Here is a 23,708-nt window from a genome sequence, read left to right on the forward strand (position 1 = left end):
CTCGGTGGCTCACCTGTCACAGGCGTTTCCTAGTCATCTACCAGGTGCGCTCCTGTTCGCCCCGTGTGGTTTATGTCCATTTTGCAGCTAAACTGAGCCTCCGGACGGGTCAGGCATGCGTGTAAGGGCTGCGGCTCTGGGACCCACAACGTGCCCTGGACTGGGCAGGGGTGAAGCCTGTGGAACGAAAAAGGGGCTCGGCTACGTGCCCTTCATCCCCGGGCAACAAGGCACCCGCAGGAGGATGGCACCCCCAAGGTTCGGGGTCAGCGGCCTCACAAAAGCCGAGCTGGGACTCAGTCTCCCCACGCAGCACGTGGGCAAGGGAAGGAAGCCGCCCCTCGGGGCTGACCGGCTGGGGGGCCGCGGGGCCGGGGCTCGGCCAACACACATACACCCGCACCCCGTCTTTCCCTCTGCACCTGGGCTCCGAAGGTCTTCGATTTTCCGGTGTTCCCGGGCAGCTGAGCGGCACCTGCTCTGAGAGGTTTTCCCACCTGGGTGACCAGCAAGGGGTCCACGGGAGGACCCGCCGCCCTTCCCAGCCGCTCTCTTTCCAGCGGGTGCTGCAACACACCCCCCCCCGGGACCCTCCTGTGCCGGAAGGACGCCCCCCCCCCGGGTTTCTCACTCTGCTGAGTAGCCCTCCTGTCTCTCCCCTCTGGGTAGGGGTGAGGGCTCCACTCTGCCAGGTCCCCGGAGAGGCCGCGGAGAGGGGCCTGTCTTCGTGCTCTGAGGCCCAGGGAGTTGGATAATAAGAGAAATGCTGTGTTGTGTTCGTGTTTTTGAAAAGTGAGGGGGAGGAAGACAGGGAAGCCCCCCTCCCCGTTCCTGCCCACTGAAGTGCGGGATTTATTACAGAGGCAATGACAGAGGGAGGCCGCAGGACCCCTCTGAGTCTGAGGGAGGCGGGCGGCTGCCCCACAGTTCCAGCTGTCCCGGGGGGGGGGGGGCAGGAGGAGGGAGGAGGCCAGAGAGGAGGGGCAAGGGCGGCAAACAGGAGGAGCTGCAAGGCTCCCCCTCCCCTACCGGTGGGAGAAACTGAGGCCACCCTCAGCCTCCCCCCACCACAGTTCTGCTTCCGCGCTCCCCCAAGGGTCAGGCTCCAGCATTCACGGTGTGGCGGTGGGGGTTGCTTTTCCAGGAGGAAAAAGGTGCGGGGAGGCTGACCCTTGCCTCTCTGGGTCCCTTTCACATGTCGCTGGCTGGTGAGGGGCAGGGGAGGCTCCAGGACCACCGCAGGACCACCCCCCCCCCGCCTTCATCTGAGCGGTGAGCAGCCCAGCCCTGAAGAGGGGACCCCCGCAAGTGCGGGTGGGCTAACCCTTCTGGTCTCTTCCCTTTGCCTCCCACAAGTGTGGGGGGCAGGGGGCTTGGGGGTCTCTAAGGTTGTCCAGAGGACAGGTCAGAGGAACATTCTGGGTAGCTGGAACCCACAAGGTCAGCCGGGACGGCAGCCAGGCCCCCCAGGCCTACAGACTGTGCCTGGATCATGGCTGCATGATCTGGATCATGGCTGCATGGCTGCGGATCCCAGAACCCCCGGCACCTGTTTCCTCATCTGGAAAGTGGGTACAATTAGAGCGGCTGCCTCAGAGCCCCAGCTCCCCCAGCTTGCAGAAGCCACAATGGGGAGGGGGCAGGCAGCGGACCTGGGCTCTGCCGGCGCACGACTCCCCAGGAGAATCTGGGACCCCCTCCACCTCCTGGGCAGGAAGAAGTGAGGGAGCTGTGGGTTGAAGGGAGAATGGTCTCCTCCCCTCAGTGGGACGCACCTGCCAGGCTCGGGAGTAAACTGCTCTGCCCCCCTCAACCGCACCCCCTCGTGGCATGAGGTCAGGTTCATTCTCTCCCCACCTCATCTGTCATGAGGTCCACTGTGCCAGCCGAGTGGGGAAGGAGCTGTTCTCAAGGCTGCCCGGCCCTCGTCCGCTTGGCCTCCCCTGGCTGGCATTCAAGGCTTGGTCCTGACACCACCCCCCACTCTGCCCCCCGCTTTATCTCATTGACTCATTCAACAAGCACTTCCTTAATGAAGGAGACCTGGCCTGTGGGGAACCTGGGGACGGGAAAGGCCAAGCTCCCAGCCCCAGCCGCTTCTTCCCCAGATCCCAAGGGGGCTTTCATTCCTTGACTCACCTACCTGATGGAACTCCTACACACCCCACAAAACCCAGCGTCAAAGTCCTCCAGCTGGGAAGGCTGCTGCCCTCCCCCCAGTCCTCACTCAGAAGGAAGGAGGGCCCTGTAGTCTGCCCCCCTCCCCAAGCCCAGGAGACACGCAGGGAGGGTGGGGAAGGACCTCGCTCGCGTGGGTCTGCACTGCCAGGTCGGCTCAAATCCAGGGAGCCGCCCAGCTCCCCGCCACCAGCTTGGACTTGTAGGTTCTGCCTGGTGGGTGTGCACCCCCGCCCCAGTCTCAGCTGGGATCCCTCCGAGAGGGGCCCCCCAACACCCAGGGAGGCAGCAAGGGTGTTGGGGGCAGCCAGGCCTGCGGGCATGGTGGTGCGGAGTCCCTGCCTCCCCCTACTTCCTGGCCAAGCGGAAAGGTGCCATGTGTTCAGATAAATGGCGCGTTAATGGGGCGCCAGGTCAGGGCGAGGCTCGGCAGCCGGATGCCGCCCGGGTTACCTGGGGCGGAGGCCCCCCCGGACCCTCCCGGAGCAGGAGGGGGTCGTGCTCACTCCCGGCTGGGGCCTCCTCTCCGCGTCTGGAAGGTGGGCACTCTCCCAGGCCTGTCCTCCCGGCCTCCGCGTGGCGTCCGGGGGCGGTGGGGGGGTCTGAGGCCGCATACTCCAGGGTGTGGAAGCCGGCCTGCTGGGCTCCGCAAGCCAGCGCGGCGACCCCGGACAAGGCGACTCCTGAAAGCGTCCCGAGGGCGGCCCAGCCGCAGCCCGGCCTGGGCCGCCTCCAGCCCCCAGCCTCCGCCGACCCTCCGCCGCGCCCCGCGCGCCCCCGGCTCCGGGATCCGCGCACCCCTTTCTGCCAGGCAGAGCGCGTCGTGGATTAGACACACATATTTACATTTTTAATTGCTGAAGGAACCTCCCTTCCGGGAAGAACCAGAGCGCGCTGGGGGCTGCGAGGGGGCGGGGGTCTCGCTCGGGGGCCGAGGGCCGGAGCTTGGCGGCGGGGGCGGCGCGTGGGCCTCTCTGGAGCCGCGCGCGCGACGCGGGTTTCGTTGCGCCCGGGAAGTCCTCCGCCGGCCGAGCCCGGGCCCCAAGCGGTCGGCCGAGCCGGGCGGCGGGGCGTCCTCCAGCTCCCAGCCCTCCCCGTGCCCCTCCCGCATCCTCCTGGAGGCCTCCATCCGCGCCCTGCGGGCCTGGCCTCAGTTTCCCCAACTGCTCACTGCTGGGCAAAGCCGTAGACTCCTCTCTAGCTCGTGAAGAAGGAGGCCGATCTCGACAGACCCGAGAGGAGGGGTCGGGGCCTGACGGGGAGGGGGCGTTCATGTCCGGGCCCCTCGTGCTGCGCCTCCAACCGGGCCTCACCCTATTTACAAGGGGGGCGCCCCAGGCTCTGCCCCCCGCCCGGCGCTGGCTGCGCTCGAGGAAGCGAAGGCAGGTGGAGCCGGAGGGAGGAGAGCGGGCCGACCTCAGGCGCCCTGGGGTCCCTCAGCCCCAGCGGGTCACTCTCCAGATGGGGAAACTGAGGGGGGCCGGAGGTCCGGGCGCCTGGGCTCCTCCCCGTCCGGGCCTCGACCGCCCACCCCAGAGGATAGTGTGATGCAGTGGGGGGAGGGAGTCCCTCCTCTAACTGTGTTCTCCTAACTCCCGGCCCGCGGAAGCCGGCCCGCAGGGGAGGGGACGAGGCCCCGGGGCCCCAGGGACACACACACGCCCCTGCGCCCCGCGAACGCCCAGCCTGGGTGCCCGCGCGCAAACAAGAGCGGTGTTTGCCGAGAGCGCGGCGGGCGGTGCGGCCCAGGAGCGATGAGGATTCGATGGAGACGCGCGCTGCGGCGGGGGCGGCGGAGCCGGGCGGCGGGGATCGATGGAGCGCAGCTGTGGCTGACACGCCCGCGGGAGCATCCACGCCGGGGGCCAGCGCCCTCGGGCGCCGCCGACCGCGGGGGAGAAGCTCGGGACGTCCGGCCCGCCAGGGGCGAAGCGCCAACGTCGTGGCGCCCCAGGGCCGACCCTCGGAATGTCCCCACGCCCAGTGTCCGAAATTGGAACTTCCCTGCGCGGCGCGCACAGCCCGGAATTCCAGGACCCCCGGCCGGGCCTGAAAAGGCCAGCACCCTCCCCCCAAAATCTAAATAAAGTCCAGTGACCCCGCCCGAACGAAGGCGCCCAATTCCGGCGGGAGGGTGCCGGCCTACAGGTGCGCGCCGGCCAGGAGCTGGGGGCGCCGCAGGTTTGCGGACTGGAACTGGGGGCGGGCACGGATGTCAGGCCCCGGCTCGGCTGGAGGGGGATAGCCATCGCCTCTATTTATGAAGACCTTACTCTGATAAAAACGGGGTGCGCAGCGGCCGGTGACCTCCATTTCTGTGGGGACAAATCAAATCGCAAAATCAGCTGCGGACCATGGAGGGACCTAGGGGAGCCTCTGCAAGGGAAAACCTTGGGTACACCCCCCATTTGTAGCGGGGATGCTGAGCCGGAACCAGAGGAGAGGAGGTGGACGGCTCTTGATTACAGGGGAATCTGGAGCTTGGGAGGCGGGTGTGGTGGGGTTGGGCTCTCCCCGTGGGGAGAAGGTCCAAGCTGGGCACAGAGAGGGTGGCCGTCGGCGGGGGGGCAGCTCAGCGCGCGCACACGCGGGGTCCCAGAGTCTATCTCCAATTTTCTGGGGGAGTGGGGCGGATACTGAGAGCTTCCCAGACGTGGCCAAGATCCAGGTAGGAGCGAGAACTGGGGTCTCCCTGCCCCCATCCGGCCTTCCCCTCCCCCGCCGCAATTTGCCTAATGACCCAAGATCGATCAGGGCCCGAGCCACCCGCCTGCCCCGTAGCTGGCTCAATTCTATTTTACTAATTACTAAAGGGCCGCTGGTGGGGGACTCCGGTTTAGGGGTTCCAGGGGGCCTCCTCCCTCACTTGATGCCGGCAAATTTTTGTTCAGTCTCCCCGGTAGGAGCGCAGCCTCTGTGGGGAGCGAGATCCCTGTTCCCCGAGGGAGTCCGAGTCCAAGCCAGCGTGAAGGAGTGTGTGTGAGGGGCTGCCTGCACGGGGCCACCGGCCCTGCCCCTGCCCCTGCGGAGTCCTGGCCCTCGGGGTGTCCGGAGGCCGCAGAGCCAAGGGGGCTCAGTCTCCAAGCCACTGGCTGGCATCTTTTCTTTCAAAATGGACGCTTTCTTCGTTACAGAAGCCACACATGCTTGTTATTAAAAAAAGCAGTGATAATCGAGCCGGAGAAGATACATAAAGAAGGAAGCAAAGGCCGAGGTCAGGCCCCCCCATGGAGCATCCCTGGGCCCGGGTTCGGGGGTCCTTCCGTCCACCTTTGTTTCCCCACCCGGACTCCTCCACCCAGCCCGCTCGGCCATGTGGGCCTGGGATGCGATCATTTTATGGAGGCTGATTGATTTTTAGATCCCACGATTATTTTTAATTACGTGTGATTGTTGGAGGGTAGGACTGGGGTGCTGGGGCTCAGCCCTGTGGAACCCGCCTCCTGGGCTCAGTCTGCGTGGGGTAGGGGGATGTTAAGTTGTCTGGGCCTGTCCCTCTCTCCTCTCTGTCTTCCCACCCTGAAGATGGGTGTGATAATATGTAACCTGGAATCCCACAGAAACCCCAGAATGGAGAAGCCCATGGACTTGGACCCCAGACCACGCTAACGCTTGCACAACATGGGGGAACCGAGGGCGATCCAGGCCGTGGTGCTCTCTACCTCGGGCCTGAGGCACATGGGGAATGGCGGCTTGACACCCGCTCAGGGCGGGATGAGGAAAGAGTGTGCCTGGTAAACAGCGGGTGGCTACTAAATGCTGAGTCCTAAGCACGAAGCCCTGACGGGTCCCCTTTAGCCCCATCCCACCCCAGGACGTGGATCAGGCCGTCCCACTGTCTGATCCCTGCAATCTGGGTCCAGGTCACCCAGGCCCCCCAACTCCCTTGCGCTTAGAGACAGCACCCCTCCCTCTCCCACGATGGTGGTCAGGAAAGCCCTCTCCTCCCCATTGCGGAAGGGAAAATAGACGTAGGAAGGGCTCTGCATTGGGGTGGGGGGGGCAAGCCCAGCAGCTGGTCCACATCCACAGGGGAGGGGGTGGGGAGGGGGGCTCCCTGCTGGGGTGTTCTTTCCCCTGGCAGCTTACAGCCCATGTCCTCCCCAAGATGGGAGTGCCTGAGGGGGGTGCTCGGCAGAGGCCTCACTAGCTTCCCTACCGCCCCCCCAGAGGTTGCCCTGTGCGGCAGATGATCTGGGGAAGGAAGAAGGGGGGGTTCGATTTTGGGATTCTGTCCCCCACTCTGGCCTCGAGACAGGGGTGCCCTTTGGGGTCTGGCCTGGTCACAGGGATGCATCTTACCGCAGCAGAGGGACCGTGGGAGGGGACTTCTCTCTGCGTGTGGGAGGCTCCGTGTTCCTGCCGGTTCCCAGGGGTTCCTGGGCCTCAAGTGTCTCCAGGTGGAAAAGGAGCGCCTTCGCCCCCCCTCCCCCACCCAGAAGAGAAAACCTGGCTTTGGAAGCTGGAGCTTCTTAAGAAGCCGGAGGACACGTCCTCTGCCCACGGGCTCTGGAAGAGGACGCGGACCCTTTAAGGGTCACCCCCGAGCTGCTCCCACACTGGGGATGGAGGAAACTGGAAGAACTTGGAAGGAGGAGGTGTCTCTGGCACCCCAGGACAGGTGCTCCACTGTGCAGCTGGGCAAACCCACGCCCAGGAGCCCACACCTGCAAGCAGATCCGGACAGGCAAACAGGCGGGAACCCAGCCCCAGGACCCCGCTTTTCCCCACCAGGCCCCCCAGAGAGGTGGGAAAGGCCTGTGGCTCCGGGGAGTGTTCGGACAGGGAAAGCTGAGCCTGCAGGGTTGGTGTGCTTGGGGGGGGGGGGACGACAGGTGGATGGCAGGCCCCCACCCCGCCACATTCCTACGGGCTCCCTGGAGATGGACTGGGGTGGGGGGCGTCAGGCGGGAAAGTAACCTCCCTGACCCTCTGGGGAGAGACACAGAGAAACAGAGGCAGAGATGAGGGCCCCAGCCCACCTCGGGGGAGTCTGCCCTAGGAACCCCGCCGGTTGTGCCTGGCGCAGGGCTGCCCCCCCCCCCCGGGGGGCGCCGGCGGGCGCAGAGGCAGGGGAACCCCAGAAGCCGGAGTCCGGCCCACTCCGGCCAGCCTGGCGCTCGAGGGGGCCGGAGCGGGCGGAGAGCGAGGCGGCGGGAGGCGGCGGCCAGGGGAGCGGGTGGGCGGGGGTGCTGACGTCAGACCCGGGCCCGGGCGCCGGCGGCCGCTCCCCCGCCACATCCTGGTGGCCGCGCTCGCAGCCGGGCCGGGCGGTGCGCCGCGCAGCCGGGCAGCCTCGCGCGCAGCCACCGGGGAGCGGGCGGGGGCCATGCGGCGGCCTTGAGCGCGCCGGGCCGGCGCCGAGGAGCGCGCGCGGGAGGCGAGCGGCCGAGCATGGAGCTGAGCCTGGAGAGCCTGGGGGGCCTGCACGGCGTGGCCCACGCGCAGGCGGGCGAGCTGCTGAGCCCGGGCCACGCGCGCTCGGCGGCGGCGCAGCACCGCGGCCTGGTGGCGCCCGGGCGCCCGGGCCTGGTGGCCGGCATGGCGAGCCTCCTGGACGGCGGCGGCGGCGGCGGGGGCGCCGGGGGCGCGGGCGGCACGGGCGGCGCGAGCGGCGGCGCCGACTTCCGCGGGGAGCTGGCGGGCCCGCTCCACCCGGCCATGGGCATGGCCTGCGAGGCGCCCGGCCTGGGCGGCACCTACACGACGCTCACGCCCCTGCAGCACCTGCCGCCTCTCGCGGCCGTGGCCGACAAGTTCCACCAGCACGCGGCGGCCGCGGCGGTGGCCGGGGCGCACGGCGGCCACCCGCACGCCCACCCGCACCCGGCGGCCGCGCCGCCCCCGCCGCCCCCGCCGCAGCGCCTGGCGGCCAGCGTGAGCGGCAGCTTCACCCTCATGCGCGACGAGCGCGCGGCGCTCGCCTCCGTGGGCCACCTCTACGGGCCCTACGGCAAGGAGCTGCCCGCCATGGGGTCCCCGCTGTCGCCTCTGCCCAACGCGCTGCCGCCCGCCCTGCACGGCGCCCCGCAGCCCCCGCCGCCGCCGCCGCCGCCGCTGGCCGCCTACGGCGCGCCGGGCCACCTGGCCGGGGACAAGCTGCTGCCGCCCGCCGCCTTCGAACCGCACGCCGCGCTGCTGGGGCGCGCCGAGGACGCGCTGGCTCGCGGGCTGCCCGGAGGCGGCGGCGGCGGCGGCGGTGGCGCGGGCGGCGGGGGCACCGCGGGGCTGCTGGCGCCGCTGGGCGGGCTGGCGGCCGCGGGCGCGCACGGGTCCCATGCGGGCGGCGGCGGCCCGGGCGCGGGCGGCGGCGGCCCCGGGGCGGGCGCGGCGGCCGAGGAGATCAACACGAAGGAGGTCGCGCAGCGCATCACGGCCGAGCTGAAGCGCTACAGCATCCCGCAGGCCATCTTCGCGCAGCGCATCCTGTGCCGCTCGCAGGGCACGCTCTCCGACCTCCTGCGCAACCCCAAGCCGTGGAGCAAGCTCAAGTCTGGCCGGGAGACCTTCCGCAGGATGTGGAAGTGGCTGCAGGAACCCGAGTTCCAGCGCATGTCGGCGCTGCGCCTCGCAGGTAGGAGCGCGGCGCGCAGCGGCGAGCCCAGGGCTCCGGCTCGGGGCTCCCCAGCACCCAGCCCCGCGGTGGGGCACCCCAGCCCCTTCTCAGGCGGGGGCCCTGCGCCCAGCCGGCTGGCTCAGGACTCCCTGTCGGGAGACTGGAGCGCGATCTGTGCCCCGGCCGTTTGCACTGTCGCCAAAAGGGAGACAGGGATCGTGCTGCCTTCTCCCCCACTAGCACCCCACCGGGCCCTTTCCGGAACCGGGAGGGGTCCCTGGTTCCTTTTACACTGTGGGAAGGATCCCCGAAGCAGCCTGCAAGGTCGCTCATTGTGTGTGTGGGGGGGGTGCTGTGCCCCGGACGCGCCGCCGCTGTCCCCTCCGGGAGCCACTCCCCTCCTCCCGAGGAGCCCTCGGCTGCGCTCCCAGCTCCCGGCAGAGAACCCAGACCGTGCACCGGGCGCCAGGCCGAGGCGGCCAGGGCCGGGCTGGCGCTCAGCCCTCGGCCCCAGCGCGCGCTTCTTTGTAGCTCGGCCTCAGCGATCGATAACCCCCTCCCCCGCTCCGGCCGCTGGCAAAGGTCACCCGAGAACGGGCGGGGGAGGGGCGGCCCCAGGGACCCTCGCCCGCGCCGCCCGGAGGCCTTCACACCCCGGCCGGCAGCCCTGTGCGGTTGCTTCTGGCTCGGGAGCGCGCCCTCCTGCCGGCCTGGCTTTCCCGTTCTGTGTCTCCCTCATTTCTGCCTCTGTCGGTCGGGACAGACCGCTGTCTGTTCATCACTCGCTCGCTCTGCCTCTGCTCCTGCTCCTCGTCCTTTCTTCTACTCGCCGGTGCTCTCTCCGCGTCTCTCTCACTCTCAGGCTGACTCTCAGCCCCGGCCCCCTGGGGACCGCGCTCCCTCCCCCCTCCCAGCTGACAACAGCTGGGTCCACACTGGCCCCCAGCGAGGCTGCCTGGCGGGGGGGGGGGGGGGGGGGGGGGGCTCTCCTGGGTGCCTGTGGGGTGCAGGAGAGCCCCTGCCGCTGTCCCCACAATGGGCCTGACCTGGAGGGGGGTGTCTCTCCCTGGTCGCAGGGGGAGGGGGCTGCGGCTGCCCCAGCCGTGGGGACAATAGCCGGCTCGGTGGCCAGGATCGATCGCTTCTCTGCGCACAGGGGCAAGAGGAGCTGCAGTGCGGCCTCTCAAACCGGGCGCCCCCCAAGCGAGCGGGAGGCAGGGACGGATCGGAGCCTGGAGTCCACCCAGGGAGCGGGTGGCTGGGGAGAGGGACCACCGCTGAGGGATGCAGACGGGTCTGTGCTGGTTCCTCCCCTCCCCCAGGCGCACCGCACAACCAGGGGGGAGCCTGCGCTCACACATGGCCTCAGTTTCCCCCGTGTGCCGTTGAGGCGACCAGCGGAGCCTCCTATAGGCTTCCTAGAGTCTCCACTTCAGGGAACGGAGAATAAATTCTCCCTCCTACGCGGCAGCTGACCCAGGGTGACAAGCTAGAAGCCTAGCTAGGAGCCTAGACAGGGCTTGTGTGAGGGCAAAACCTGTTCTGTCCTGCCCCCCTCCCCCGCCCCACGTGCCTGGACCTGGGTGTGCTCCCAGGGGTCCCTCAGTCATAGCAGCACACTGGGTCACAGCCTGCTCTGGGCGGCAGAGGTGACGTCAGGGACCGGAACACACACCCCTGGGCTCTGGCCGTGGCCTTAGCTCGAAGGTGTCCTCCACTAAGTGGCACTCTTCGAGACCGGGCGACCGACTCGTGGCATCTGACCACAGCAGCCACCTTCTGCCTCGTCCCGAGTGCAGGTACCGAAGGGGACAGGGTGTCTGACTTGGGCGCACCCCAGAGAGCACGGGCCACTTTCCGTTTTTCTCACCGTCTGTCCCTTCAGTAACTTCGCGGCCCAGTCACGCATTCAGCGGCACCTTCCAGACGGACAGACCGCAGGCGAGGAGGCCCCAGTGGGGCTGAATGGTGCCAGCGGGCAGGGACGCACTTGGGCGCCCCTTCTGACCCACCTGCTCCGCGCACCGGGCCCTGGGCGCCCCCCGCAACTCCGCAACTCGCGGGTGCCCCGGGCCAGGTCTGCACCACGGGGCTGGGCCTGAGAGGCAGAGACGGCCCGGCCAGCGGCAGGCGAGGGGTAATTAGGCGCGGGCCAGCAGAGGCCTTTAGTTCCGGTCGCTGCGCAAATGAAAAGCGGCTAAGTGGCGGCAAATCGGCAAATCGTAGTGTTTAGGGGGAGGCAACGGGGCGCGTCCCCCTCCCCAACACTGCGCCCCACACAGTGCCCCCGGTCCCTGCGCCCCGCGCCCCGCGCGCCCCCCCACGCCCTCGGACGACTCACCACCCTGCCCTTGCCTGCGCCCTCTCCTGCCTCCGGCCTACCCGCTCGCTGCTCCGGGACCGGCCAGCGGGCTGACCGCCGACGCTGGGGCCCGGAGACAGAAGGACACGCGCAGAGATGGACGGGGAGAAGCAGAGATGGGTCGGGAGGGAGAGAGCGACCAAAACAGAGAGAAAGGGAAAGGACAAAACCGGAGACAGAGAAACAGACAGAAACCAGGATGGGGACAGAAAGAGAAGCCAAAGCAGAAAGAGAGACAGAGAGAGACAGCGACAGGGCAGGGACAGCACCGAAAAGAAGAGCCAAGCCACCCTGGGCAGCTGAGTGGGGTCCCCTCAGCCTGGGTCTCCCCCCACCTCTCTCCTTCCCTAGTCCGGGGCTCAGGGGGAAGGGGTGGCGTCTTTCTCTCTGTGAAGCACCTGAGGAATCTGGCCGGGCAGACCTCAAGGTCCACCCCACGGCCCTGTGCCTGCCTGTTCTCTGTGCCTCGGTTTACCTATCTGTAAGATGTTGGGGAGGTGGCGGGAGCCCGGTTCTGGGCCTAACATCTGAGATTCTGGGAGCCGCTAATCCGGCCAGGCCCGTCCCGCAGCCCCCTAACCCCACCACCACGGGGGCCTCCGCTTTCCACCCTCTTCCAGGGTCCCGGGAGCTTAAGGCTTGCCAGCCGCCGCCTCCTGGAAGCCTCTCTGGCTGGAGCTCAAGCAGGAATTGTGGGAGAGAGACTGGGGGAGGCGAGGGGGGACTCGGCTGGGGCGGGGTGGTCGATGAATTCGAATTACCGTCTCTAATTCATCACTGCCGCTGGTCGATAGCTTTGGCCGTCTTCAAATATTGTTTAAGTGTTTTGGTAACTGATCAGAAAATACATATAAAATTAACGTCCATTGGAGACCGTTGTCCTACTGCTGGTCTCGCTGGCAAGTCGGGCGCCCCAGCCGTGGTGGAGACGAGCATGGGGAAACCGAGGCAAGGAGGGAACCGTTTCTGGAGCCAAGATGCTGATGGGGGGGCAGGCCAGGCTTGGGTCTGGAAGGGACAGGAGTGCACAGGAAAGGCAAACCAGCCCCTCACCCAGGGTCAGGCCACACTGCCCTGCCCGCAGCCTCTTCCCCACTCCGCAGCCTCCGTCCCGGGGGGAGGGGCGGCGGGGGGTGTCTGAGCATGAAGGGACCCAGCCCACAAGGTCCAACCAAGTCCCGCTGGGAGGGCCGGCTGTGCAGCTTCCCTAAGGCCTTCCCAGGGACCTCTGAACTCTTCAAAAACCTCTCTTTGAGCGGCAGGGGGCCCTAGCATCTTACAGATCCCCCCAGGGCGTCCCAGCAGGGGACTTGACCACATGGGCCTCACGGGGCTTCCTCACTCACTGGTGGGAGGTGAGGGTCTGAGTCTCACTTTTCTCATCTGAGAAATGGACCCAGTTAGACGCCCCCTAGTAGGTGCCTATGGAGGTTTTCTGGTCAACTGCTCCGAATGGAGACCTTCAGGGCACAGTCCCAGACCCTGCGCCCTGAGGCCACCTGGCTGAACCACTCCCCCCACACACCTCTCTTAATCTTCGGCGGGGGGGCGCCCTCAGCAGCCCGGGATCTGAGAGATGCCCGGAGAGTGGACAGGGAGTCCGGCGGGCCCCCACAGCGATGCATGGGGTGAGGCGGACCAGGTCTGGGATGGTGTGTGTCCCGGCCCTGTGAGCTCTGCAGACGCTCAAAGCGACCCTGGGTCCCCCCACCCCCGAACCGGGCCCTCCCTCCAAACTGCAACACCTGACTGGGACAGCCCCAGGACCCTGCCCAGGTTCAGGGATTCTGTGCTGCCCTGTGCAGACAGGGAGATGGGGAGGGGGCTGGCCGGGGTGCCTGAAGGCCTCCCCCTCTCCTTGGCTCAGCCACCAGGAAGGAAAGATGGACTCACCTGGAATGACCATTGAAGCGAGATGTAGTTATCGTGCCCATTTACAGACCAGCAAGCTGAGACCAAGAGAAAGGAAGGCAATTCCCAAAGCCCCCCCCCCCAGCGTGAGATGGAACCAGTTCCAGCAGGAGGGAGAACAGACTCAGTTTCCCCAGCGGGAAACAGGGTGCTGCGGGGGTGGGGGGTGCAGCCGCTGATGGGCTGAGCCTGGAGGGGCTGATGACCGGGTTCCCATCTCCTGCGAATGGGGGGACAGTCCAGGCAAGTGGTCCAGCGGAGACAAAGGCTGGAAGAGGCCTCAGGGGACTGAGGCCAAGGACAGGAAGATGTCTCTCAAGGTCATGGCGAGTTCCAGTTTATAAGCAGCTTCGACCCTCAGGCAGGTGGACCGTGGGGGCTGGCTGGCGAGGCCTGCTTGTCTCCCCCAGGGCTCCTCTGAGGGTTACAGGATCCTGGGCCCATGTGAGCCCCCCCAGGGAGGGGGTGTGGGGACCGGGTCTCGGCTTCCCGGCTTCCCCCGTCCGACTCAGAGCCATCTGCATCCCTGCCCCTGCTTTCCCTGGACAACCGCCTCCTCACTGAAGCTGCCCTCAGGGTCAGCCTGGGCTCAGCAGTGGATTTCCAGCCCTCCCTGAGCCCCAAACCCAGCAACCCCTTCCCTACAGGGACAGTCACACACCCCCCACACCCCACCCGCGCATCACAGGTAAGCACAGGGAGGGCCCGATGCTGGTTCTCCTTTATTCTCAAGTCCCCGGGCCTAACATCCCAGAACTGGCGGGCGCTCTCCTCCCTAACTCTCTCCCGTTCTGATTTGTCAGCCATCGCCACTCTAGTCTGAGTGACCCGCCTCTGGTGCTGCTTTCCCCTCCTCCTCCTCGCTGGTCTCCTGGTCTCCGGGCTCCACTCTCACCCCGTGCCCTCTCCTTCAAAGCCGGAAGGCGGAGGGCGCTTCTTATGGTCCCTTTGGAGCTCGTCACACCCCTGCGCAGCCTCCCTAGGTCCTAAGAGGCAGAGGACGCTCCCTGCCCACAGCTACGGACGCGCTAGCTCCTGGCTGCTGGACCCCTGAGCACAAAGGATGGGAGGCGGGGAAGCCCAGAGCGGCCACAAGGAGCGACGCGCCCCTGCGCCGGCCTGCGTCTCTGTGTGTAGCAGCAAAGCTCAGCTTAACCGGGGGAGCTCACGCTGGTTTGAATCAAGTTTTTAATTAAATATGGCCCTTGATCAATAAGGAAGGCCGTGCTAGCGGGGGAGGGGAGAGGCGAGGCCTAGAGCCAGGGGCCGCAGCGCGACCCCGGGCAGTGTGGGGCACCTGCCGCCTCAGTTTCCCCTCTGCTATGTGGGCGTGGGTGTGGGTGGGTTTAGGAAACGGAACCATCTTGCCCGTGGACTTGTCCCTTGCAGGCAGATGTGGGGAGGCTTAGACCCAACAAGTCACAGATTCGCAGCAGGTGGAAACAGAGGCAAGGAGACGGGTCCGTGGCCGGCGACTGCGAAAGGGACCTGCGCGGTGCAAAGGCAGGTGCGCCCGGGCCGCGGGCGGATTCCCTCCGGCTGCACCCACAGACGCACACGCGTTCGCGCTGGGACAAGCGGGCACAGGCTCTGGCTCGGGAAGCCCATCCGTTGTGCTCCGATCTGGATCTGGCATGTTGGGGGCCGCATGCGCCTCGGGACTGCGGCCGGGATCCCCCTCTCCCCAGGACCCGTGCAGGCGACCGGGTCATCTGTGCGCCCCCAGCTGGGCCCGCTGGAACACCTGTCTCGCGGGCCGCTCGTTGCTGCCCGACTCCACTCCCCGGCGCTTGGGGTGGAGAAAGGGTCGCACCCAACCACGGTGACTGGGGAGCCAGGTCCACGCTTCTCCAATCGCCAGTTGCGAGCTGGGGAAGCGTCAGGGCCTCGATTTCCCCCACAAGGCGAGCGCCGCCCCGCATTGCCGTGGAGGAGCCAGCAGGGCACTCGCTGTCCGCAGCCTGGCGGGACGTGCGGAGACCCCAGGCCCCTGGAGGGCACACGCGCGAGGGCGGCCGGGGAGCGCCGGGCTGTGCGCTCTGGGCCTCGTGGGCGCAGCGCTGGGAGCGCGGACCACCTCCGCGTGAGCCTGGGGTTGGGGGGCGGCGTCAGAGGCCCGCGACCGGCGCTCCCCCAGATGGAGACTAGAAGCCCCAGGCTGGTGGGAGCGCAGGGACTGGAGAGAGAAACAGGCCCCCAGATGCAGGGGAGCCCCGGCCCAGCCGCCGCTCTCTCCGCCGCCGCGTCTGTAGACAAGGCTGCGTTATCACCCCGTGGCCGACACATTCGCCTCCTTCCAGGTCTAAGGGAGCAAGAGGGCGGCTCCAGGACCCTCCTTCCTGCCGCCCGCTTCTGGCTTCTGTCCTACAGCGCCGGCGCAACTCAACCGGGCAGCTGACATCCTCGTTCCTTCTGTCTTCCTTTTCCTCTTTTTAAACGTCTCGGGAAGCCTGTTCTGCTTTGCTTCCTTCTCCACGACAGCCGGAACATTGCACGTCGGGAAAGAGAGTGCCTCCAGGGTCCTTGGCCGTTTCCCTCTTGCCCTGGCCACCTCCGAGCCAGAGGACAGTCAGGCTGTTCCAGACGGTTCCGGGCCAACCCCTGACCACCTGCCTGGGAATATCTGGGCTCGAGTTCTGTGAGTTGATCTGTTGATTAGCTTTTCCTCATCACCGAGGTGCTGGGTCACGCCCCCTTTCTGGTTTGGCCTCTCTGTTCTTTTTTTCTTATCGCTGGTTCCTTTCCGGTCATCTTTTTCAAATCCATTTCCAGCTGCTGGTCGCCGTGGCTTCTTAATAGGTTTTTAAAAAGAAACGCTGTGTGCAGGTTGGGGATGGGTGTGTCCGCGCACCCACTCGCTTTCCCCAGTGTGAGGGTGTCCGAGTGGGGGGTCTCCACGGACCCCCATGGAGGTGGGAGCCACCCCGACACCCCAGTTCCCCACCCCCAGGCACCGCACCCTCCGGAGAAGGGGCGAGGAAGGCCAGACACTGGCTGGGGGAGAGGTGTGTGGGGGCCAGACAGGGAGAGGGAGGGGAGGAAGGGACAGAGAGTGGACGTGGACAGGCTGTGAGGACAGATGAGGAGGCTGAGGCCTCTGAGGGTCCTCGCCTGAGGGCAGGGGTCTGGCCATGCACCTGTCTCCTTGGAGATGACTCCTGCCCACCATGGGGACCCACTTTGGGCTCCCCCAGGGGTACAGGGTATAGATAAAGAGGGTCCATGTATCGACTCCAGGTCCCCTTAGGGACTAGCTGTGTGACCTTGGGCAAGTCACCCACCATCTCTGGGCTGTGGGGGCCATGGGGCAGGCTTCAGGGCAGCTCAGGCCAGTGGGGATAAGCCATCAGGGTGGGGGCATCAGGGCTCCCCACATCTGGGCCTGGGCAGCTGGTGGCTGGGGCGGGACGCGTCGCCAAGGAAACCAGTCATCATCCCAGCCGGAGACCAGGCTCCGTATTGAATTGTCTGCTCCAGGAAGCCTGAGTTGAGCACAGGAGGCGGCGAAAGGGGAGAGGACAGCGGCTCCAGCCCCCCCACACACCCCCATCCACACCCCCATCCTGAGCCCAGGTGCAGGGGTGCAGGGGAGAGGGCAAGCGGAGCGGACACAGAGGGACAGGCGCCCCCATTGCTGAATTCTGCTGCTGCTGTCCAGCTCCTGTCCCTCCCTGTCAAACCCAGCCCTCCCGGCAGCCGCTCGGGCTCATTCCTCTTGCCCTCGGGGCGTCACTAGACCCCCTCCCCATCCAAGACCTGGGCTAGATAGCCAGCCCCCCCCCCCGCCCCCGCACACCTAGCTCTGTGCCCTGCTGGAGCGTCCGAGACGGGCTCCCAGCTGCAACCCCCCCCTACGTACCACCTCCCTCCCTCCCTGCTCCAAGCAGAGTCAGCCGCGTCTTAGTGACCGTCTCAGACACCACAGCGCGGCTGGCAAGTGAGGTCGCCCTGCCCCCAGCTGTCCCCAGCAGCACCTGGCCCACAGCAGCTGCTTGAGAAAAGCATGAAGCAAGCCTGGAGGAAGGTCCCCCCTGGGTGCTCCTCTGAAAGGCAGCTCCATGCTCCACCCCCTGCCCCGGGCTCCCTCCTGCTGACACACAGGGGCCTCGGGGTCACGGGGGCCTGTGCTCACCTGATAAAGCGGGAACCCAGTGTGCACAGAGTGTGTGTGCATGACCCCAAGCCAAGAGCCAGGGGCCGTCCTGAGGGTCTGTGTGGTCCCCGGGCCACATCCCACCTGCTCAGATGCAGGGGCGGGGGCCCAGCCTCATCACATCACCCCCCGAGTTTCATGCCGCTTCCCCCTGACATGCGCCTGTCCTGCGGAAGTCTGCCGGCCCCTGGGCCTTTCTGCACAGCCTCTGGGCTCTCCCCTCCTCACCCCCCCAGACACCCGCGCCACTGCCCACAGCCCAGCCCTTCGCGGGTGCAGGGGTGAGTGACTTGCTGGGGGGGTGGGATGTCAGTCGCACATCACCCTCCACGCCAGCTGTCTGTGGTGGCCCCACGGTGGACACCCCATAGGATGAGGGGGACAGGAAGATGCCCCACTGGAGTGGCACCGCCCCCGCCCCCAGGCACCTGCTCCTGCCCCGTTCTGTGGCCCAGACACAGTGCACCTCGGGGAGAGAGGATGGAGGAGAGATGAGAAGGAGCAGGGAGAGGAGGAGGGAGGGGGGAAGAGGGAGAGGAGGAGGAGTAGACGGGAGGAGGGGGAGGAGCAGGGAGAGAAGGAGAAGGGGGAGAATGGGAGGAGGGGAGGAGGGGAGGAGGGAAAGCAGAGAGGGGGATGGGAGGGGGGAGCAGGGGAGGGAGGATGGGGAGGAAGGGGAGGGGGATGGGAAGGAGAGGAGGAGGAAGGAGGGGGGAGGCAGAAGGAACAGTGTGGCCATCAGGTAATGCCGGGGAACAGGTGCGACCTGCCCCCTCCCGGGGACCTGATTCTCTTCCCCCTGCTGAGGGGCGAGTGGCCTGGAGCCGGAGCTGCTCCCTGACCTCAGGTGGGCGCAGGCTGCTGGGGCTGCCCCTGGGGTCCCGCTCCCCTGAGTGGCCCATCAGGCCAGTGGCTGGCTGCGTCTCCCTGGCCGAGTCTGGGCTGAACCCCCTCCCTGCCCTCACCCCCCCCCCCAGGAGGGCAGGGAGACATGCCAGTCACCGGACAAACGCCGCCAGCCAGCTGTGCCAGCCAGCTGTCTCCCTGCGGGGCAGCAGAGGGAACTCGGGCTCAGGCTTGAGCCCACGAGGTTGGGCCTGGGGGCCCCAGGGAACGAGCCAGGCTCTTCTGGGGTGAGGAGAGGGGCTTCCTGTGGGCCGGTCACCGCTGCGGGGAGGACTTCTCGGGCTGGGACAGGGTCCCCATCTGTGCCTCTCGGGAAGATTCTGGGAGACACACAGAGTCCTGAGGTCGGAGTGGGGACGTCATGACCATGTGACCCTTCCATGGGCCGCAATGCCTCGTCTCTGCCCCACGTGACATTCGAGACTTTTCTGGCTCAATCCCTTCCCACAGCTGGGAAGGCCCAGGCCATGCGAGGGTTTCCCTCTGGAGCCTGAGCCCCCCCCCCCCCAGTGTACCTCTGCCCCTCCTGCCTGGAGCCCTGCCAGGGGCTGGGGCCGGCCAGCTGGCCAGTGCCCTTCCTGGCTCACTTGCCGGTGCCCGTCAGGGGCTTGGCCCTGGGGGAGGCCCCTGGTCTCTTCCGGAGCACCTGGGATCTTATCCAGGGCCTCTGGGACCCCCCAGGACCCAGGCCCAGAGCCTCTTCATCCCCGGACTCCAAGAGTGGGGGGGGGGGGGCTCTAGCTGTTCTAAGAGCAGAGCATCGCAGATGGTGCCCGAGGCCGTGCAGGAGGAGGGACAGCGGAGGGAGCCACAGGGGCAGTCCCCAGTGGACGTCTTCCTGGAAGCGGTGGCCCCCGCCGGCACCGCAGGAGGAGGCTGGTGGCGGGCACCGTGGGTGAGTCCGGGCTTCCGCTCCCCCAGCCCCGCTCTGGGTCAGTCCCTACCTCCCAGCCTGGGCTTTCGCTTCTGCAGAGGGGCTGGTGCCTGTCCTCCTCTCCTGCTGCCCAGGGGACACAAAGAGGGCAGCGGAGGGCCAGTGGGAGTGAGCTTGGGCACCAGACAGGATGCTCTTGAGGGGAAGGTGGCCGTGCTGATGGGGGGTGGGTTGGGGCCGCCCCCGCCCCCGGACCGGCACTCACACCCCTGAGCCTCCAGGCTGGGCTCCGGGGGGCCTGTGGGGGATGGAAGCCAGGACAAAAGCTGCTCCTGGTAAACAGCTCTGACGGGGCCCAGATCGATTGGGGCTGTGAGGAGCTGTAATTAGATTGAACACGGGAAGGGGGGAGAGGGGAGCCTCTTTTTGCTGTGATCGACAAAACACCAAGTTTTTTCATGACTCTGCTTGGCCTGGCCCCTCCCCCAGCCCCTGCCTCTGGGGCCCCCATTAGGCTCTTGATTGGAGAAGGGGAAGCAGTGGGAGAGAGGGGAACCTTGTCTTCACTGCCTCCCATTCCGGGCCAGTCCGCCGTAGTTCTTGCACTGGCCCCTGCTGGACTTGGGCAAGAGACTTTTGTTCTCTGAGTGAACAAGGACAAGCCCTGCCTCATGGGGTCGTCGTAAAGATTAATGGGTGAGAGACACGCAAGGCTCTTGTGAGCTTGCTTTCTTTTCTTTTTTTTACATAAGCTTTACCCCCAGCGTGGGTCTTGAACTCAGGACCCCGAGGTGGAGAGTTCCTGCTCTGTGCACTGAGCCAGCCAGGTGTCCCTCTGGTATCCGGGTCTCCACGGTAGACATGCGATGAATTTGGGAGTAAACAGCTGAGCGAGTGAAGGACCAAGGGCATGAGTACACCAGCCGGGAGGCGGCAGCCGCTGGGCCACAGGGCCTCTTCTGCAGTTCAAAGCCTCGGCCTGAGTCTTGACGCCTACCCTGGACTTGATGCTGGAGACTCAGCTTTCTCTTTGAAAGAACGGGGGACGCGTCCCTTCCTGACCCTCACAGGGTGGCCAAGTTCCAAAGAGATGGGAGGTCAGGCCCATTCCTTGCCCTCCCTTCCAGCATCTCTTAACGCAGACAAAATACGAGCTCACGTCCTTGTCCCCTCTTCTGTACACAAAGGGCTCCCCGGAGCATTGCTCCCTGCCAGTTTGCCTCGCCATCTTTCCATATGCCCGCCACACCCTTCCCTCCGTCGGCTTCTTGGTATTGTGACCAATACAGTCTTTTGGCTAAACCCGTATCCAGGATTACATTATTATGCTTTCCGTGAACGCTGCCTACATCCGAGTCACCCAGAGTGCTGGGACTGCATTTTTCTTTCTTGTACGACTGTTTGTTTTTCCAGGAGTTAGTAGTTGCCGATCACTAGTTCTTCCCACATTCCCTGACAAAATGCAAACAGACTCGCCAGACCTTTTCCACACATATGAGGTCATGTCCCCTTGCCACTTGGTTTGGTGCTGGGTGGGGCTGACCTCTCGGGGTGGTCCAAGTGCCTCTGATCCTGGCCTTCTAGGCTCCGCCCTCCCCACCGTCTGGAGGATCCTCTTCCCATAAGGAAACCACACTTCCTGAATGCCACACTTTCCTTTTTTAATTTACCTCCTTGTTTTGGTGAAACACATCCTCCAGGAGTTTTCTGAGAAAGGGTGCCCAGAAGTCAACTTTTGGAGACTTTGATTTGTCTGACTTGGTCTCCAGGCCACCCTCCTGCTTGATGCCCGGCGGGCACACAATTCCAGCTGAACAGAAACTTCCTCAGAATTTTGAAGACATTGCTTCACTGCCTCCTAGTTTTTGAGAAGCCAAAGCCGCTAGGACTCTTAGACCCTCCCAGGACGTCTGGCTTTCATCTCTGGGAACTTTTACTTTCCTCTCTTTATTCTACTTCTCAGAAATCTCACAAGGACGAGCCTCAGGGAATATCTTTTCTCACCCATTCAGCCGCTCGCTCGTCATAGGCTCTTATGCCAGACTCTCATGTCCTTCAAACATGGATTCTTTTTTCATTATTTATTTGGGAATCTCTTCCTCCAGTTTTCGATCGCTTCCGAATCAGACGACAAGCCTGCCCAGTCCATACTTGTCACCTTTCTCTCGCCTCCCATCTCAGCACCTGCCTGTCCTGTTGCCGGGGATACTCGCTTAACGCTCTGTCCAGTCCTTGCGCTGATTCGGTCCAGCGATTGTCTATGTAATTCTAAGAGCATCGTCTTCCCTTTTCAACGTCCTGCTCATTGCACCAGACCCTGTTCTTGTTTCGTGGATACAGAACTAGTCTCCCCTCCGAGAGTGTCTATTACAGCTTTGCCTGCTTTGTCCTTTCTTCCCCTCTCCTCCAACCATCTTCGGCACTTGTCCCTCTATCTCGCTCCCTCTCCCTTCCTCTTCCCCCCTCCCTCCCCTCTTCCTCTCTCCCCCTTCCCCCCTCCTCCCTCCCCTTCCCCCTTTCTCTTACTCCTTCTTTCTCCTCTCTCTCCCCCTCCCTTCTCTCCCCCCTCTCCCCACCCTTCCTCTCCCTCCTCTCTCCCTCCTCCTCCCTTCCCTTTTCCCCTCTCCCCACCCCTCCCTTCTTTCTCTATCTCTGTCCCTTCTCTTTCTCTCTCATTAGAGACTTTTCTAAACCGTCCAGTAATCTCCAAATATCCCCTTATTTAATCATAAAACCTGAAAGAGCCCTGAAGTGTTGTGTGTTTCAGGTCAGGGGGAGACAGGGAGTGAAGTGGGGTGTCTGTCCTCCCCTCCCGGAGAACCCCTTGTCCCTGAGAAATGAGCCACAGCACAGGGAACATTAATCTATTTCTGCAGCCTGTGTGGACATTGATCCGGCACGCCATCTGGCTCAGACTCTTCTGGAACCAAAAAAGGCCAGTTTGGTGTGTGGTCCCAGTGGTCACCAGGACTGGGGGCAGGGCTCTGCTGGTGTAGCTCACAGCGCCAGCGACTTGGGGGGTGCGGACTAGCTGGGCCTAGGAGGAGTTGGGGTGGGGAGGCAGGGGAGAGTGAGCTCCCCACCTCCTGCAGCCCCTGACTAGTACCTGGGGGGGGGGGGGACTGAGACTCAGAGAGAGCCCTGGAGGGAGGCGGCCAGTGCTGGCTGGGGAGCTTGTCTTTCCCACCCACTGGCCCCATCGTCTCCAGGGCAGGGTCCACTTTGGAGCTGGGGCCCCGTGGAGCAGCCTGGGTACCTGCCCGGTGTCCTGAGGTGCCGCCAGCTCCCCTTTGCCAGCCACTGCCAGCTGGGGGCATTGGGGCAGCGTCCTGCAGCCTTCTCCCCACTCCCAGTGTGTGGGGTGTCGGTCCTGCATCTGCCCATCTTAGATCCTCCGGGCTCCAGGGGATCCCTTGGGCAAGTATGGGCCTCAGCCTCCCGGGGTGAGGGTGGGGGGGGGGCCTGGGTCTCAGAGTCGCATCAGCCTCAGGATACAGGGTCCCTAAGCGGGTCAGGCCTGCCCGACAGCCCGGGGAAGGAGGCAGGGACTGGTACTCCGTCGCTGGGGCGGGGGGGGGGGGGGGGGGGGGGGGGGGGCTGGTTCCCGGGGAGGCTCACACCCCCCAGTGTTCCCAGCCTCTCCCACCCCGTCTACCTTGAGCCACAGAACTCTCGGGCCCTTTCCCGCAGCATCCCCCGGGGGGCGCCGGGGCCCTGGGGGCGGGGCGGGGGAGTGCCGGCCGGTGGAGCAGTGCTCACGCCGCGCCCCGTCTTTGTCTCCCGTCCGCGCCGGCCGCAGCCTGCAAGCGCAAGGAGCAGGAGCAGCAGAAGGAGCGCGCGCTGCAGCCCAAGAAGCAGCGCCTGGTGTTCACCGACCTGCAGCGGCGCACGCTCATCGCCATCTTCAAGGAGAACAAGCGGCCGTCCAAGGAGATGCAGGTCACCATCTCGCAGCAGCTCGGCCTGGAGCTCAACACCGTCAGCAACTTCTTCATGAACGCGCGGCGCCGCTGCGTGAACCGCTGGGCCGAGGAGCCGGGCGCCGCCCCCGCGGGCCCCGCCGCCGCCGCCACCTTCTCCAAGGCCTGAGCCCGCGGCCCCCCGGCCCGGCCCGGCCCGCGGGGGAGCCCGCTGGAGGGGTGCAGCCCGCGCCCCCCAGCCCAGTGCACAAGAAGGGCCCCTCCTCCCCCCGCCTCCCGTCCCCCCCAGGCCAAAGGGAGCCCTCCACCCCCCCAGACGGGAGGGGGTGGCCGAAGGGGCTCCCCAGCTCCCTGCGTCCGGGACGCCCGGAGGGCCCCGGGGAGAACCAGGGCTCGCCGCGGCGTCCCCGAAAGCGGGTCAAGAAGCACATACGAGAAATATAAACCGGGTATTTGACAGAAGGACGTCGGAGAGCAAGCCCTCCCGCGCCAGCCCTCCTCCCGCGGCCCTGCCCGTCCCCAAGTCGCCAAAGCCTCCGCGCCGCGCGGGCTCCTCGCAGCGCCCGCCCGCACCGCGACCAGCCCCCGCCGGCGGAGCCGCCCGGGCCGCCAGGGCTCCTCGTGCCAAGAGCCGCCTGCCTTAACGTCCGGCGCGGGGTCGCCCGGGGACGGCGGGAGCGGGCGGCCGGCCCACTTTGCCCGTAGGCACCTTGATGGCACCCCAGGGAGCGACACACCCCGGAAAGCAGAGAAGCAAACCCGAAAGCCCGTCCCGATGCGCGCGGAGAAGCCAGCACCGAGAGCGCGCGGGAGGCGTCCCCAACCCTGCGTGCCGGGGCGCGGCGGTG

The 23,708-nt window shown here is 66.0% G+C and overlaps 1 protein-coding gene across 1 annotated transcript; it reads left to right on the top strand.

Annotated features, from left to right (window-relative positions):
• Positions 1 to 7,550: 7,550 nt before the first annotated feature.
• On the top strand, positions 7,551 to 23,078 carry ONECUT3 (one cut homeobox 3). The gene is made up of 2 exons (XM_045991327.1): positions 7,551 to 8,752; positions 22,740 to 23,078. Exons 1-2 carry the CDS (start codon positions 7,573 to 7,575, stop codon positions 23,027 to 23,029), a joined length of 1,470 nt encoding a protein of 489 aa, XP_045847283.1. The 5' UTR covers positions 7,551 to 7,572; the 3' UTR covers positions 23,030 to 23,078.
• Positions 23,079 to 23,708: the final 630 nt, after the last annotated feature.

This window comes from Meles meles, chromosome 20 (genome assembly GCF_922984935.1).
Source record: "Meles meles chromosome 20, mMelMel3.1 paternal haplotype, whole genome shotgun sequence".
Lineage (NCBI taxonomy): Eukaryota > Metazoa > Chordata > Mammalia > Carnivora > Mustelidae > Meles > Meles meles.